General features: G+C 38.9%; 1 protein-coding gene across 2 annotated transcripts in view; it reads right to left on the bottom strand.

Annotated features, from left to right (window-relative positions):
• TTN (titin) overlaps positions 1-10,380 on the bottom strand; it is a 280,823-nt gene extending 270,443 nt beyond the window's left edge. The window contains exons 1-6 of one of the 2 annotated variants that reach the window (XM_059703947.1): positions 10,145-10,380; positions 7,880-7,983; positions 5,166-5,369; positions 3,129-3,416; positions 2,424-2,509; positions 2,091-2,335 (exon numbers count right to left, since the gene is read on the bottom strand). In XM_059703947.1, the coding sequence (XP_059559930.1) occupies positions 2,091-2,335; positions 2,424-2,509; positions 3,129-3,416; positions 5,166-5,369; positions 7,880-7,970 (914 nt within the window). In that variant the 5' untranslated portion in view covers positions 7,971-7,983; positions 10,145-10,380. The remainder of the gene's footprint in view (positions 1-2,090; positions 2,336-2,423; positions 2,510-3,128; positions 3,417-5,165; positions 5,370-7,879; positions 7,984-10,144) is intronic. The other variant, XM_059703948.1, reaches the window with a different exon arrangement.
• Between the last annotated feature and the right edge of the window lie 7,100 nt (positions 10,381-17,480).

Raw genomic sequence — 17,480 nt, 5'->3', positions numbered from 1 at the left:
CTGGGACAGAACACTTTTTCTATTTGTTAGCTCGGTATGATTTTTTTTAAAAAAAACTGAGCTTTTTGTTCAAGGCTTCATATTAGTGTTTGCCAATATCTTTACAATAAACATTGGAAAATATCTAGAATTTTGTTCATATATTTATTGGACATTTAAATTGCCTCTTGTGTGAAATGCTTGTCTTCTGTCATTTTTTTTCATTTGTGTTGCTTCTTTTTCCTTTTAAAATTAATTTGTACAAGTTTTTTTTAATACACTTGGTACATTAGTTCTTTGTCCTAAGTGTTGCAAACATTTTCCCTACATCTACTGCTTGCATTTTGCTTCTTTATGGGGTTTTACCCAGCCTCAGCATGCACAGTTATGCAAGTTATGTACTGCTTCTAGGCTTGTACGTTCACACTGCAGACATTGTCTATCTGTTTTAACACTTTTAAACATTTTAAGCTTTAAAATGTATTCACAAATGCCTGTTTGGCTTAGCCATGACCTTGCTTTGGCCATACATAAATTTTATTGTTAGATTGTTGAATCTGTAGATATATTTTTAAAGGCTCTCCTTCACAAAAGCCTTTAAAGGCCTTTCTTCTCATTGTTTTTGTTTTTATTTTTTAATTTAGCTCTTTAGTCAAGCTGAGATTTATTTTATAAATGGTGTGAGGCAGAGGTTAATATTTGTTTTCTTCCAAAAGGGCAACTAATCAGGCCTTTATTCTTTATCAAGTAAAATATCCTTTCCCTGCTGAACTGAAAGGTCACTTTGATTGAAAATTGAGTTTCCTGAATATCTGAATCTATTTCTGGACTCTGTTCTGCTCCCCTGGTGTATTTCTATTTACTTACCAATAACATACTGTTTTTGATTACAGTAACCTCACAGTAAGTTTGACTATTTTTAGGTCAATTATCTGCTTATTATACTTCATTTACAATTGTTCTTGCATGGAAACTTTATCTACATTTAAAACATTCATTCAAATTGATCAAAAAACACTTTTTTGTTTCCTCCAAACTTTGCACAATTTTTAGTTCATCATATTAAAAATCTCAGCATGTTAAGCCAAATTCCAAAGTTTTTAATCTGCTGTCTACAGTTTATACTTAATTATATAATTTTTGAGCCCTAATACATGCTCACTTTCTAAAATACCTCCATATTAACTAAATCTAGAAACCATTTTATTTTTTAGATAAAATAACTTAAGCATATGCAAAATATTTACAAGGTTTTAGTTATTATCAAAGCATAAGAACATTTGTATAATTATTTTCTATTTACAATCTACCTTCACCTAATTATCTCAAATCCTCACAACATACCTTGAGATCATCCTTATTGTGATTCTCTTTAAGTTACAAATGACATGACCGAAACCTTAAGCAAATTATTTAAGTTCTTTAGCTTCAGTCATCTATCTATAAAATTAGGGGTAAAAATTCTTAGAGGTTGCTTCAAATATTTAATGGGATAATGTACATAGCATGCCAATCAAATGTCTAACACAGACTATTTAATTATTAAAAATATTTCCTAAATCACATTGGTAGAATGATCAGGTTGATTCAACATTGAGCGTCCAACCAATTCTTTGCTGTTCTCATTTCGCTGTGCTTTTTTTTCGTCCCCACAAAGCAGATGTTTGTTAAATGGTATATATATAAGAATTTGGAATTACAGCTTATAAAGTTCTCCAATTTACCTATGGACAGTAGGGATTTGTGAAAATCATATTTAGCACCCTTTCTGTTTACCTCCATGATTACATACTACATTTAAAAAACACAGGTTTTATTGATTTTGGAGAGAGAGGAACTGAGAGGGACAGAGAGAGAGAGAAACATCAATGTGAGAGAGAAACTGGTTGGTTGCCTCCTGCACACCCCTTACTGGGGATAGAGCAGCAACCCGGGCCTGTGCCCTGACGGGCTTCCTTCAGGTGCAGGGACGATGCTTAACCAACTGCACCACACCAGCCAGGGCTAAACATGCCACATTTTTTTTTATTGCTTCCTTCTATTTTTCTTCTTATTGGGTGAAACCTAATTCAAAAATACATAGTGACCTGATCGCTTTTAAATGGTTTTACCTGACAGGAGATGGGGTTGGTGCCCGCACATGTCTGACCGGGGAAGGGGAGTGTCTTATTGGCGATGGGGACTGCTGTCGAGCCAACTGTGCTTTAGCAGGAATGGACGGTGGGGTGGGAGACCTCGACTTTGGCTTAGGAGGTATCCTGGGAGGTGTTTTATGTGGCAGCTGTTGCCCGGTGGCACCATCTATGACCATCTCAACTGTTGCAATTGATCTGGCATCAAAGTGGGCTTCGATCTTCTGCAAAAGACAAAAACAACGCCCATGATGAGAAGGAAGTTGGTGAAAAGGTTTGAAAGGCTTGAACCCTGACCTTGTAGAAAAATACCTTTTCTATTCGGGTTTGTCTTGTTTCTGAAATCTGAGCAGTCGAAATAATTGTCTTTGTCTTTTTAGCGGGTACTACTTCTTCACCTGTAGAGAGCGAAAGATAAATATTTAGGAGGGGGCACCCTGTCTCATTTTGTTAGTTCTGACTACAAAGTCAGGAAGGTTTTCTAGATGTCACAATAGAGGAAAATGAAGACAACTGTAGATTTTGTATGAACATCAATCATGTTTAAAAATAGAAAAATGTTCATTATTAGATAAGAATTTACTTAGAATAGTTAGGGGGTGGGATGGGCCAGGGAGAGGTCAATGGGGGGAAAATGAGACATATGTAATACTTTAAACAATAAAGAATTAGAGAAAGAGAGAGGGAGAGAGAGAGAGAGAGAGAGAGAGAGAGAGGGGGGGGGGGGGGGGGAAGGACTTAGAGCCATTTAAAAATTCTTTTTCATTATTTGCCAGTAACTTGAAATTGTAGATGACAACTAAAAGACTTCTACTGGGGTTAATAACTACAGATTGCTTCAGTCATTCTGAGCTCCTGCTGAGAATCTCAAAGACTTTTCAAGGGTATTGAAAAGCTAGCTTTGATTTCAGCTCATGGCATTGCCAGACCTGAGAGGGGAGGCAGATGGACCTCGGCCCAACTTTGTCCTAAAGCATCCCTCCCCGCTCTCCCTGTTCCTCAGCCTCCAGCAAGTACCTTGAACCAGCAATTCAGCAGTGGAAGTAGCTCTTCCAACGCTATTGGTGGCATTTACTGAATAGGTCCCAGAGTCTTCGGGGTACGCTTCCGCAATCAGTAAGCTGTAGAGGTCGCCTTCTTGTGAAATTTGAAAATCAAGGGAGCTCTGGATTTCGGCTCCATCCCGATAGAACTTCACCACAGGTGTAGGGATTCCAGTCACTTTCACTTGGAGTCGCACTTGGCTTCCTTGTCTCACGGTCATGCTCTGCAGTCGTTGAACAAAGTTGGGTGGCGCTGTTTCTGCTGCAAGGGGAAGAGAAGGAAATCAGGACTGCAGCCAAGGCGATCCCAAAGGGCTATTTTTAAACAATCACAGCTCTGATGCCGAAACCAGGCAATGATTTGCTGAACCAAACATCCTTGACTGTCCTTGAACCCAGCTCATCCAGCAGATGACAGCAAGAATGGAGCCAGCAGATGACAGAAGGCACACCTGCCACCATATTTTATTTTATTTGCTTTGTTTTGTTTAGCAGTTTTAGGCCATCCTGTTTAAAAATTTTATTTTATTTTATTTTTTTAAATAAAAAGCCTCAATCTTTTTATAACATTTCTAGAGAATCTTTCTGGCACTTCCTCCCAACCTTACCTCTAGCACTAGATTAACATGTTAAGGTAACTTTTCATATTTCAGTAAGTTGCATTCAAATGAATTCCAATAATTGGTTTGAAGGGTGTACCTGGCACTTACAGGATCGTTACATTTTAATTTAATTTTTACAAACCTAAATCATCTCCAACTTGATCACTATTCAAATAACCCAAACATTTACTTGCATTTAAAATGTTAGTCTAAATAAAGACCTGATTTAATGTTACTTATGCTATGGAAAGGAGATTTCTTTTTGTTAATGATGTCAAAAGAAATTTTTTATAAAATAAACGTGAAGAGCTAATGGGATTAATTTCGATATGTTATGGAATAATAAACAACAGCAGATGCTGTCAACCCTATGCATTTTCCATTTCTGAATTTTCTGGATATATGTTCACGCTCACACCTGATGTTCCCTGGTGCGCCTTCTGCTTAGTCAGTGATAGCCCTGTACTTGAACAGTGCTACAGGCATAGTTTATTGGGTAAACACATATGACATTATGCAGCTCGTGAAAGATATTGTTTTGTAATGTGTAAAGTAATGCAATGTTCTGGGTATTAATGTCTTATCAGGAAGGAAAGGATGAAGGCGAAAAGGACCGTGGCCCTGAGGACTGGTTACCAACTTTCTGGAGACGCTGTCATGCATCTGAACAATAAACAATCACTGGCCTTTTTCTGTGCGTGTTTACTGTGTCATAGTCTTAGAAATTAAAAATAAATGAAGATGATTAAACTTTATAGCCCAGAACAGAGTTTCTTAAATGGGTGGTTTGTGGACTGTTTGCATCAGAATCTTCTAGGTCAGCGGTTCTCAACCTTGGCTGCACATTAGAATCACCTGGGAATCTTTTTAAAATCCTGATTTCTGGGCCTCATCCTCCGGAAATACTGTTTCTTTGTTATGGGGTGGGGCCACAACATTAGTAACAAAGAAACAGAATTTCCAGAGGATGAGGCCCAGAAATCAGGATTTTAAAAAGATTCCCAGGTGATTCTAATGTGCAGCCAAGGTTGAGAACCACCGATCTAGGTGCTTGTTAAAAGTGTGAATTCCTGGAGAGGTGCACACTTCTTTATCAGGCTTATAAACAAGGCCCCAAGCCTTTCTACTTGCTCAGAAACATGATTTTAACCTTTCCTTAATATACTTGTGTTTGATATAGTATGTGCACAGACATAGAGGAACTGATTCTCGGCCACGTTTGTGCTGTATTTTGAGAGGAAAAGGAACATTCCACAAGGCAAACAACTTTGCTCTCGATGCAGTCCCCAGCGGGCCCTTCTCAGGCCCGGAGCTGCTGGTACTTGTGCTCAGTGGCTCTTTGTGGGCCCATGTCCCGAAGGTGCCCCCTGGGGTGCAGGGGCCGGGGACAGGCACCGCGCCCAGCGTACCTGTCACGAGAAGCTCAGCAGTACTAGTCGCTTGTCCAGATCCATTGGTGGCTCTCAGGGAGAATCGTCCACTGTTGGCTTTCGTCACGGCGGGGATCGTCAGTTTAGCGCGGCCATCGCTAAAGGAGATCTGCACGCCGGGCAGCGTGGACGTGGAAATTGCCTGGCCATCCCGAAACCAGCTCACCTCAGGAACTGGGAAACCTGGAGAGAAGACAGTTCACCGTCATGTTGGGGTGGGCACCGCCAAGTTCTCTGCGCGTCCCGCCATGGGCACTGCCGTGCCCTAACCGCTAAAGGCTACCCAGGGTGCAGGGCTCCTTAGTGACGGTGAAACCGCAGCTGCACGAGCAAAGTGTAAACCTGCAGACCAGGAAGAAAGCCTGTGGCTCATGTGGAGGCCAGAGCCTTTGTCTTTCAGGGGGGAAACTGAGGCCAAAGAGGCGCAACGACTTTTCCAAGGTCCTTGGCTCTCTGTGGCACACAGAGCACGAGAATGTCCATCTCCTGCCCTCCTGCCGGGGCATTTTAAAGACACCATTAAAATCATGAGAGGGGCCCTAGCCGGTTTGGCTCAGTGGATAGAGCGTCGGCCTGTGGACGAAGGGTCCCAGGTTCCATTCCGGTCAAGGGCACATGCCCAGGTTGTGGGCTCGATCCCCAGTGTGGGGCGTGCAGGACGGAGCCTATCCATGATTCTCCCTCATCATTGATGTTTCTCTCTCTCTCTCCCTCTTCCTTCCTCTCTGAAATCAATAAAAATATATTTTAAAAAATACCCTTCAAAAAAAAAAATCATGAGAGGGGTTTATAAAAGAGACGAGCTAAGGAAGCTCTGAAATAAAAGGCGATCACTGTCCTTTTTGAAAATAAGTGAAGAGCAAAAGCAACAAAGGGATCTGAAAGCTCTGCCTTGTGACAGGTTCTCACATAGTAAGAGAGGAGGCCAAACCTCGTCTTTCAGAACAACACGGAGAGCTGGAGTGCAGGCAGAAAAGCCAGGTTTTCTCCCACGCCCTCAACTGTGGAGCTGAGAAGGCATGCACGTGCGTTGATGGTTTAAGTGAATTACACCTGTGCAGTCAGGCAAGGCGGTAAATTCAGAGCGCAGGTTATTTGCATTAGCACAAAGGCTAGTGACCCATCTTTCAGTGAGGAGATGAGAACAACCAAGAGGAAGTTTACAGTGGGGCCTTGACTTACGAGTGTCCCGACTAACGAGTTTTTTGAGATACCAGCTATCTCTCGGCCAATTTTTTGCATTGAGTTGATAGAGTAATTTGAGTTAACGAGCTCCTTAATGAGCTCCTTAACGAGCTTGGTGTTGGAACGAATTAAACTCGTAAGTCAAGGCCCCACTGTATTTTGTTATCCTTACATTAGCCAGCCTCCCACTGTAGACAAGGGAATCGTTTCTTTGACTGATTCATGGGGATCAAGTATTTTCAGTGGCACTTTTCTAAGAACTTATTAGTGCACAGTGTGAAGGAATAAGAAGCTATGAAGAAGCTAGATTCCACTACTTCACTACCAGGCAAAGTTCCCAATGAAGCCATATGTGTTCTGCTCCGTTCAGAAGTTGCTGAGCCTCACATGATAAATAAGTGGATTGTTGGAAGTCTGTCAGCGTTTATCATGCATTAGAAGGATTGAACTGGTGTATATATACATATACAATAGAAAATGAAGAGTGATTACATATTTGTGCACTGTAAAATTTAAGTGTTACTCAGTTATGAATAAGATTAGCACATAAGATAGAAAACAAAAGGAAAGAGGAAGGAAAAGACAATCTCATTTTATATCTTTATTATAAGCCATAAAATTAAAAACAAAAGGGGGGTAATGTACTTAGGGAGGTACATCAAGCATGATTTTCAATTAATCCATTTGATTTATATGGCTGGTTATGATAGTGCAGTAGGCAGTACTGATTAAATAATTTTGAAATTATTTACAATACAGTTTGTAGATTATCCTCATTTTTTTCCCAAGATGCTCTCATAAATCATGCATTTCATGATATTATTCCTATACTGAGCTATGAAGAAAATGAAGGAAAAAAACAACAGAACTTTCTTTTAAATAAAATTCCAGGGTCATTGTTTTTCTCTCTTTAATATATACACTGGAGTGGCATGTATTATTTTTTGCTGTCATTTCAAAATGATTGGAAAATCTTTTCATTCACTAGAATCAATAAAGATTGAAAATAAAAAAATAAAATAATTAGGAGTTAGCTATCACTGAAAGTTCTGAGAAAAGTCAGCTGTATTGTAATTTTCCACATAAAACCATCAGGCTCAGGCACACAGGCTGGTCAGCCCAGGCTGCCGGTCCAGTGGCTTTGTGGCCGGCCCCTATTGGGCCTGAGTTCTTGGCTTCCAGTCTGGCTCTGCAGCTGAACCCAGAAATAGAATGACCAAATCTGGTCCTACTTAACAGCTGGATCCTGACAGCAATTTTAATCCAATGCTAATTATTTTGCTTTGTAAAATTAGAAATACGAATAAAACACTTTCAAGCCATTATAATGTAAGATATTATCAATTCTCTGAATGGTATATTCTTCCTTATAATAATCCTTCCATAGCGTGGAACCAGTTTTACAAAGTGAAAGCAGGCCTACACTTGACATCGAGTCCTTACAGCAAAGTTTACTTATTGGGCAGGAGGCAAAGGAAAGGAAGGAAAGCGGTAAGGTGTGAGCTTACCACTAATGTGAGCCTCAAAGGTTGCAGTACTACCCTCCAGTACCACAACACTTTGTAACGGCTGCTTAAACGTCGGTGCTTGAGCTTCCATCTTCTCAGGCACTCTGAAAAGGAAGAGCAAATAAATTAGAATGTCACAGTGAAGGGCAGCTCTGGAGCTATTTTGTAGATGACAGAGATACACATTTTCGAACAGGTTGCTCCATAGATAGTCTGTGGGTCTGGCCTGATGGGCCTCCTCCTTTGTGGCTTGAATTTGAACAGTCAGCCTCCGAGCTTACTTAAAGCCTAACAGAATAGTGAGTGTAAGGGGAGATGGAAAAAAAAATTAGGTACGCAGAGCAAGGAATGTACCCTAGAGGTCAGAGAGGGAAATTCAGGTTTACCAAGGATGGGAAATCTGGGTTAGAAAAGGAAGCTGGAGTAAGAGTGTGGGAGTGGGTGGGTTGAGGGTAGGGAAGAATAATAAAAGAGATGTATGGAAGTCTGAAATGAATCTTTGCATCAGTTCAAAAAAATAGAGACAATTGTCCAAAAAATTTTCTTTCCTTCCATTTTTTTCACTCACTGTATATGTATTTATGAAGTTGACATAAATTGGTGATTACTTAAATCATCAACAAAACTAATAATTTAAACCTTGAAATTTTTTTTCTTACTTGAAAAGTTTTGGCAAGCCTCATCAAAATTGCAAACCATTTGTGGAAAGTATATAGTGTTTTCTATGTCTTAATAGTTCTTCATATTGTAACTGCTCAATAAATGTTGCTACTGCTGAAGTAAATATTCAGGAAAACTTAAATTTAAGCGAGGAGGCCAAATATTATTACAGATCTGAAAGAAAAATACGGAACAATGTGCACACTCTAAAAAATGGAAGGCTGGTGTGAAATGTAGATGAAAAGACCTGTGTTTATAATATAAATATTCAAAATAAATGCATACAAAATTTGCAGTTAGTGTATTTGTTAAGTGGAAGAAAGTACTTTGCCTATGAGTTTCAGAGAGACTGAAGAATTTTCTTAATTCCTTATTGCATAAATTCCTTATTATCTAATGTGACTGTTCCATTATTCTGATACAAAAGCAGATTCTCAGTAGTCAATTGCTTCATTACTCTTTTCCATAATATTTTCTGTTCACTATAAGGTTATGGAGCAATAATCTTTCCAGTAATAATTCTGTACCTTATTGTAACTTTTTATTTAGTTAAAGAGTTCTCTGAGAAAGTAACATTTATATTTAAAAAATTCAGATAATATCCAAAAGTTTTTTGTGAAACTTTTGTCAATAGCTCTTTATTAGAGTATATGACCTTTAGGGGGAATAACTTTCTGTGTCTAACTTTTCTTGTTTACAAACTAGTGCATCTTCTTAAAAGAGCTGTATTATTTTACACCATTTATATGTTTATAGTCATTTGCAATTACTAATTTAATTCCAGGAAGATGGGAAATCAAAGTGTACTTAGAAAAAAGAATCTCTAAAGCATTATTTCTTACCCTTCTTAGCATCAACATTTATCGCTTATCCTATACTTTGATAGTGAGTTGAATTAAAATACATAATGAGATTCTGAGTAGTTCGGAAAACAATTATATAACTTTCCACCCCAAAATTTCTAACTATATTGCAATTAGCTGGCCTAAGTGGGTCTTTTATTCCTATTGTCTAGGTAAAGTTTGTTGCTTTAGCACTTGCTCCTCAGAGGCCTTTGTCTAATGAGGGCAGAAGGTATGCGTCTAAAATGTCAGGCTCCCAAAATAAACTCTCCCAAGTTGACTGACAGCAGGCAAGTGTTCTGTCACTGTCCTGGGACTGATAGCTCAGCAGTTGATTCCCTTAAAAAGCCATCAGGGTGTAGCTGATACCACTCGCATTTTATCAGAGCTATTCTTGGGTGTCTCACTCTATCCCTGAGTAATATAACCTTGAACATTTTCAACAGACAAAGAATCTATAAAAGAAGCAAACATTTCTATCGCCGTTTTGGACCTCAACTTGAACACTTTCAGAATATTAGGTGCATTTAAGCAATGTGAATCATTGATTGCTGAAACGCCAAAGCATTCAATGTCAGAAAGAAAAAAACGTTCACCTGTTTTAAAACAGAATTTAACAAGCAGATTCAAATCATGGATCCTCACCAGTCCGGAGTAATGAGATTAACATCTCTACCTAGGCATTAGCATACAAAGACAACTGGGAACTGGAAATCAATTAGAAAGGGGCTTTACGGTTAAAAAAAGGAAAGATGCCGCTCACCTGATTTCTCAAGAGTGCCCAAAAAGAGTGGGACTAAGCCCAAGGTTGCTTCTGAAACGACGTCCTATCTAGAGTTGGTTTGTTTGACCATCTCCAACATGAATCGGTGAGCCTCTAAACTTAAAAACAAAACTACACAGTTGTGACTGTGTAGTTTTGCTTTTCTATGCAATCCCTACACCCGAGGCGAGGCTGGGAATGCACGACTGCTCAAGAGCCAGGGTCTGGCCCTGCCCTTATATCTGCCAGATCTGCTGACAGCCCCACATGCTCAGGGCAGGGCCGGGGGGGATTGGCTCTCCTCGGGAGCCTGATGGGAGAGGGACCTATTTGGTTGTCACATACCACCTGTCCTTCTGATTGGCAGTGCTAAATTTAGCACCTCAGAAGAGGTTTTACCAAGGAAATGGAACCGTATTTAAAGAAGAACTGTGGTGAGTCTCAGAGAAGCATTTGTTGCCCATGTTAAAATCTGAAAACACTGGTCTGAGGAGGATTTGTGACAATAGAAGACTTGTGGGCGGTCATAAAAGAGCCCCAAACCCAAGGGCTCTGCCCTGTGAGTCAGGCCCCATTTCTGTTCCCTACCCCCATAAAAGCAACCAAATGGACCTGTCAATCATGACACCAGATGAGGGATTTTATCTCATGCATCAGACTTCACCTTCTTTGAAGAGTCAGTGGCTGTAAACCTTACCATTGAAAAGAGCTTCTTTGTACTACCTGCGTTCTCCAGAAGCCATTTGCGCTTTGGGGAGAGTTATGCTAATGTTAATGAGCTAAGTGTTTACATAGCCCTGCAAGAATTAATGCTAAGAGGACAAACCTGAACTCTGCTTAGATTTAGTCTATAGAGTGTAATGACTTCACTTTTGTAGATTTCATTTTTTTCTGGCACTAATATTTACAAATATGCATGCACTGCTTCTTAATGAATAGCCAAATCCTACATTGAAATCATCCATTGGGGTGTTTGTTTTTTTCTGCATACATGAAGGCTGCTTCACTAATCTCTGGAGTTTGCTGTTACTAATAGAAAGTGGTTAGGAGATGATATAGTTGCTATTTTAGGACTGAATTCAATTTCAAGCAAGAGATATTTCAAATACAAAAGAACATACTAAAAGTTTTTTATAATAGTTTAGCTGGAAAATTTGTAAAACTTCACTAAAAGGGAAGAAACTTATCTTGATAATGAAAAGAGATTTTTCTTAATAAAATTGAATAAAATTTTAAAATATAACTTCAATTTATTTATGTCAGTAATAAAAATGTTCCCTATTGTGGAAAAACTTGGTCATACACTAGATTTTTCAACTTCCTGAATATTTCATACTTTCCAATTATTGATATAATGATTAATTTATTAACACATAACAGAGCTAAAATATACTGGACAACTGAGATAGTACAATTATATAGACAAGATGATATCATGTATTTATTTAAACATTTTTCTTCTTTACTTAAGTAATCATATCTGCATTGGTGGCATTATCCCCCATCACCCCCACCCCAGGTTCTATCTGCCATAATCCCGTTTGATTGCTTTATTAAAAAACAGCTATTTTCATATTATATATCTTGAAATTAAATTCCCAATTAGAGGCTCATGTTACAGGCAACCTGTGAGTCATAAGACAAAGCAAGACTAGAAATTTTGTGTGATCTTTTGAATTTGGGGTGTTCATCAATGGGGTAGTTATTTAAGTTTGTGCACGTGTGTGTGTGTGTGTGTGTATGAATATGTATGCATATTTTTAGATTCATTTGACCTAATGAGAAGCATATTAATGTCTTATTACAGTTCTTGGAACCAAAGTCAATCACTTTAATTCTTATGGCAACCAGAGGGAACGAGCAAATAGAATCTTGAAGCTGTGTCATTGTGACCCGGTGCAATAGGGAGAGCTCAAGACCAATATAAGATGATAGACCAAATGTCTGTCCTCCAATGCTGCTTGTCTATTCACTGTTCTTAGACATTTCTAGACTTTGCAGTATTGTCAAGATCCTTGCCTTTTGGCATTTACATCCTTATATGACGTTCAGAGCTAAGACAAAGAAGGAAGGAAGGAAGGAAGGAAGGAAGGAAGGAAGGAAGGAAGGGAAGGAAAGGGGCAGCTAGTAAATAACTAATATGGCCTTTGGAAAGGCCATATTATTGGATTAGTAAACAGTAATGGACAGTAAGTGCTATCATGGTAAACATTAGTTTAAAATGCAATGTATCATAGATGGAATATAGTAAGCTAGCCCCGTGGAAACCAAATGCTACTCAGATTTGGGGCATGTGCTGATGCAGTAAGATCTTAATTTATCATCCTAACAGTGGGAGGAGTCCCATAGATAATCCCAAGCAGCTGATAATTCAAATATAATGCCTACTTAGTTGTGGAATGCATGAAGTGATTCTCTTTTTGAACATCACAGTCAAGGCAATTCAATGACTATTAAGTACATGCTCAGTATTGAACACTGTGCTAAATGATGGTTCTGGATTCTGTCATCACTTATTGATGCAACAAATATCTGAGTGGTGAATTTTTACCAGGCATAGTGCTAGATGACGTTTAGACAGTGTTGACCAAGAAGGCAGTTATGGTTCCCTCACTTTTAGATATTGTGGTCCACATCAATTTCTTATAAACTCTCAGTAGCCTATGACTGAGACCTAGACTCAGGCAGTAACTTCATCTGCACGGTTGTTATGGTGTCGGACTTTGTTTATACTACACAGAACCATCTACCAAAGGGATGACGTACTGGGGGCTATTTGAGAAATGGGTACAGTTTTTAAGGATAACGTAAAAGTCTTTTCTGAGAGAGAAGAGTAAAATTTATGTCTTTTAATTTATGAACATTTTTGTGTGCATTTTTGTGTTAAACACAGTTCAGACACTGGGATTGTAGCAATGCATACACAAGACAGAAACCGTGGCCCTGGGCCGGGGTGGGGGCGGGGAGAGGGAGGGGTTTGCATTTTAGTAAGCACAGCAATATCTAGTCATGTAATACCTACAAAGTCCTGTCTACTTATAAAGTATTTTAAAGCTGGAATATAGACTTATCATTGAGCTATTTTTACAGAAAGAAGTAAAAGAACAAATTCAGGAAATACACAGGGAAAACATGCTGACCCAAACAATCCATTCTAATGTATTTTCTTCTGTGTTCCTTGAATTATAAAGGCATGCAAAGCTACACTGGGGACATGGGAGGCAAGAAAGTGCTGCTTAAAATTCAAGGGAGATGTTCATTTATCCCATTTTTACTACTTCCAGTTACAATCGGGTAGTAAGATCAAATTAATTGATTTCTACAATAAATTACAGGTGTATCAATAGTTACTAGCATATTTAATGCAATTAAATAGGGGAAAAAACTTTTAGATATGTATGATGCCAACATAACACAGATCATAGTCTTGAATTTCTCAGTAGCAGTGACTCCAAGAAAGAGAACATGAAATGTTGCTCCTTCCCTATATGGGCTTAGGCAACTCACTAGACTCTGAGTCTCAGTTGTCAGGGGTAAACTGGGGATTATAATATCCATGTCAAAGGGTTATTGGGATGATCAAATGACAGAATGGACATGACAGTGCCCAGGACAGGGAGCCCTGACACATGGTGGGCATTTAGTTTGTTTGCTGTTACCAAGCATGACACAAAAGAAAATAATTTCTGTGCTTAGAAATATGGATTTGATTAATTACCTAACTGCCATGCTGAAAATCCAGATAGTGTTTTCTAAGGAACTTTTGAAAAATCCAAAAGTGAGCTCATAAAAACGTTATATCCTTCTGAAGGACATCAAAAGGTGAATGATATTTATACGTGGAATTAAAGCAAAGTCCAAGAATTACTGCAATCTTAAAGAAGAAATAAGCTGGCTCATGGGAGCTTGGTATAGGAAACCACAAACCAGATCAGATCCAACCCCTAGCAGACGCTGCCTGGAGGTGATATTATTGTCAAAGAATAAGCTTCACACACACTGAAGGGAGCCAGTCGGGCTCATTTTATCCAGTAACCACTGCAGGCACAGGGCCTAGGGACTAAGGGCTCTTTCAGGGCCCAAAAAAATGAGTTTGGGAGCTGAAAAATAGCTTTTGCTCTGAAATATAAAACAGAATCTGCAAAAATGGAAAATAGATATTTATTGAAAGTCTACAAAAGAAGACATGTCAACGAGCTAATGCATTTTTGATGGGTATATTTTAATATGTTTGATGTGTTAAGGAGTGGACCCTCCAAAAGTGAGAGAGCCTGTGTGGAATAAAAATCTAAAAAGTGACCCTGAAGGCAGCTCTACTGTTCAAAAAAAACAAAGGTAAGCTCTGAAATATTTGTAAGATCCATTGAGACCTAAATCATGATTTATGTTCATTTGGAATTCTGAATATTTTGTGTCTGTTGAAGAGACGTGTCATTTTTATCTCTGTTTCACCCCATTTATTTCACATTTCTAGCCAAATACTGCACCCCCTCCCCCGCACCTCCTCACCTAATTATAAACATAAAATCCTTTAGAAGAAAGCCCTCACTGAGAAAGCAAATTGTGGGGGTGGTGCTGGATCTTCTCTGGTGGCCTTCCACCCACTATTTACTCCTTTCCATCCCACTCCCTACCCCTGGAGGCTGATCCCTCCAGGGGGCCTCCTTGCCCTCTGGCTTTTGATAAGGCTCAGCTAAGGGAAGTGCTGGCAGGAAAACACTTGGGATATTTATTCCTTTGGCTTCTGCCTTGCCTGGCTCTGGTTTGGCATTGTCTTTCCTCTACTATGGCCATACCCCCTTCAGGGACCCCTTTCCTTCAGGTTCTCTCTTTGGATTTGGTAACTGTTTGTAGCTAGAACTTTGTACTGCTATTCTCAGGGCTCTATGCCATCTCCTGTTAAGTTTCATGAACCTGCCCCCTCCTTGGAGTAGTTAGTCCCTTCACTAAACTTTTCAATGAGGCTTTTGAGTGGCATGTGCTTCCTGCCCCGACTATGAACTGATTATTTGTATGGAGACCCTACTAAAACTCTCAGGTTCAACCAACGTAAGCATTTGCCTTCATTGCTAGGTAATTGTTTCAACTTCCAATAGACTTCTTCCTTACAGGCCTCAAGTTATTTTTAACAGAAATTCAGACTTCTTTTTCTTTCCAACCCCCGGCCCTTTTCTTATCTCTTACCTTTCTTTTCTTCTCAAGTGATTTATGAGTGTCTTCCATGTACCAAGAACTTTGGGGGATATGGAAAATGTAACATCCTTCACTTAGATGTTGGAAAGACAAGAGACCTATGTAACAGTGCAAGGAGAGCAATGAAAGGTAAGAGCCAGAATGGTTGATAGAGACACTAAGTGCTCAGAAAACCAGAGATGGACAAGATGGACAAGCAGTGGAGCAAAAGCAGGACTCCTCGTGGAGGATGACCTGGGCTGGTGTTTTCATTTCATTCCACAGAAGAATTGAGGCAATGGGATCTGCATCTTCTAAGCAGTGCTCACTCCTGAGATGAGTGTATTTGATGCTGTGGAAATATTTCAGTGGAAATGATTATGGGGAATAATTTTGGGGCCTTGTCCATTTTAGTTAATAAATATTATTATAAATTTGATTTTAAATTTCTTTTTAATGTTATTAAAACTCCTCCCAGTATGAAAAAAAAAAGAATCGAGGCATTTCAGTGAAAGTACATAAAATATAAGAGAAATGAAAATAAAGAATGTGTCAGAGGAAATAGAGACAAAGTAGTAAACTAAAACCATGTTAAAGAACAGCATCAGTTCACAAACCTACAGGAACACTATATCTGCTATTGTTGATTTTTAGTTTGGTGATGAGCTACCTAGAAGTTAAAGAAAAAAGTGAGGCATAATTTCCAATATACATAGGAAAGTAGACCAATTCCTCAGGGAAGTGCAATTTTTCTAACACTGAATTTTAATAATGTATCATGGAAGGGGCACTGAGTGATATACAGAACATAAAGTGTTTTTAAAATATACCTATAGCAGTGGCCTAATTTATATGTTGATATTTTGGGTGGAAGTTTCTAAGAAAAGTCAAGGGCATAACACTAAAAGGCAACTCACTGAATGCACCTGAATGAGGGGCTAAGGAAATACAGTCCAAGTTTTAAAAGACTTGGACTGGGAGCGGGACTCCAGCCCCTGATCCATCTATAGAATCTGTGATGTCCAAAAGGCCTTCGGTAACTATCACCTCTCTCAGGTGTTCCTTTGACAGGAATTGAACCTGAAAACCCGGAGTACTCTGGCTAAGCGCCTGGTGTTCTGTGCGATTGACTGAGAAGTGATTAACAGTTTCTTCAAGAGTCTTAAACAAAGTTCCCATTCCCTGTTGTAATGTAAAGGTTTCCACATTTTCTCACTGGCATTAACTACAACAATCACGACCTTACAAGTGATTTATATTTTTGTACATAAATCCACTTCCAGTTTGGTAATTATGCTCTTGCATTGTACAGTATTGATGTAGAATAGTCCTCAGAGACATTGAATGGATTTTCCCGTTGTAAATGCCTAACAGGCAAACAAGCACCCTGGGGTGGGTCAGCATGAAATGCAAACATTTCTCAGTGTCAGAAACTACTGCTACAGGAGGAGGCTGAGGCATTAGCTACGCATTGTTTTTCTTGAGTCCATGACACTAATGGGCATTTGAAGATGAAGCCACGGAACAATACAGAAACGAACGGTTAAGAGTGATTTCCTGTAAAAGGTTGGGACTAGCTGTCTCAAGGCAAGGATGAAAAACTTAATTTTTACCTTATACCTGTCTGAAGAGTTTGAATTTTCACCATGAACACATATCACTATTTTTTTAAAAAAATGAATTATTATAGTACTATATCCAAAACTAGCTGTGAAATTTAAAAACATTTTTTAATTTATAAAATCTAGTTAATAAAATACAAAACAAAGAACAACAACAACAAAAAAAACTTGCTCCATGAAAGACATTCCCTTAAACTGCTATTCTGTGGATGAAAGTGACCAAATGCCAAAAAGATCTAAACAAAGGAAATCGTACCCAGGCAAGAGAAGCAGGACCGGAAAGAGGCCCAGGATACTGAAGTGATTAGTTATGTTATTTGAGTACAACAAGCATGTATTATTTTCATAAAAATCAAAATATCCAAACCCTAACAAAAACCAGTTACAACCTTCATCCACATAAAGAAGACAGCTGGGGAAGGAAATGAGCCTTTTGGAAAAATCTTTCTTTGTTGTTGGTGCTGTATGTGCCTTCCTTGCACTTGACTTTACATTCTCCAAGCCCTCTGGGACCCCCATTCTGCTGTACACAGACATTCCAC

Source organism: Myotis daubentonii, chromosome 7, assembly GCF_963259705.1.
Source record: "Myotis daubentonii chromosome 7, mMyoDau2.1, whole genome shotgun sequence".
NCBI classification, from domain to species: Eukaryota; Metazoa; Chordata; class Mammalia; order Chiroptera; family Vespertilionidae; genus Myotis; species Myotis daubentonii.
Note: the sequence above shows the minus strand (reverse complement) of the source record. Positions and strands in the feature narration are given on the sequence as shown.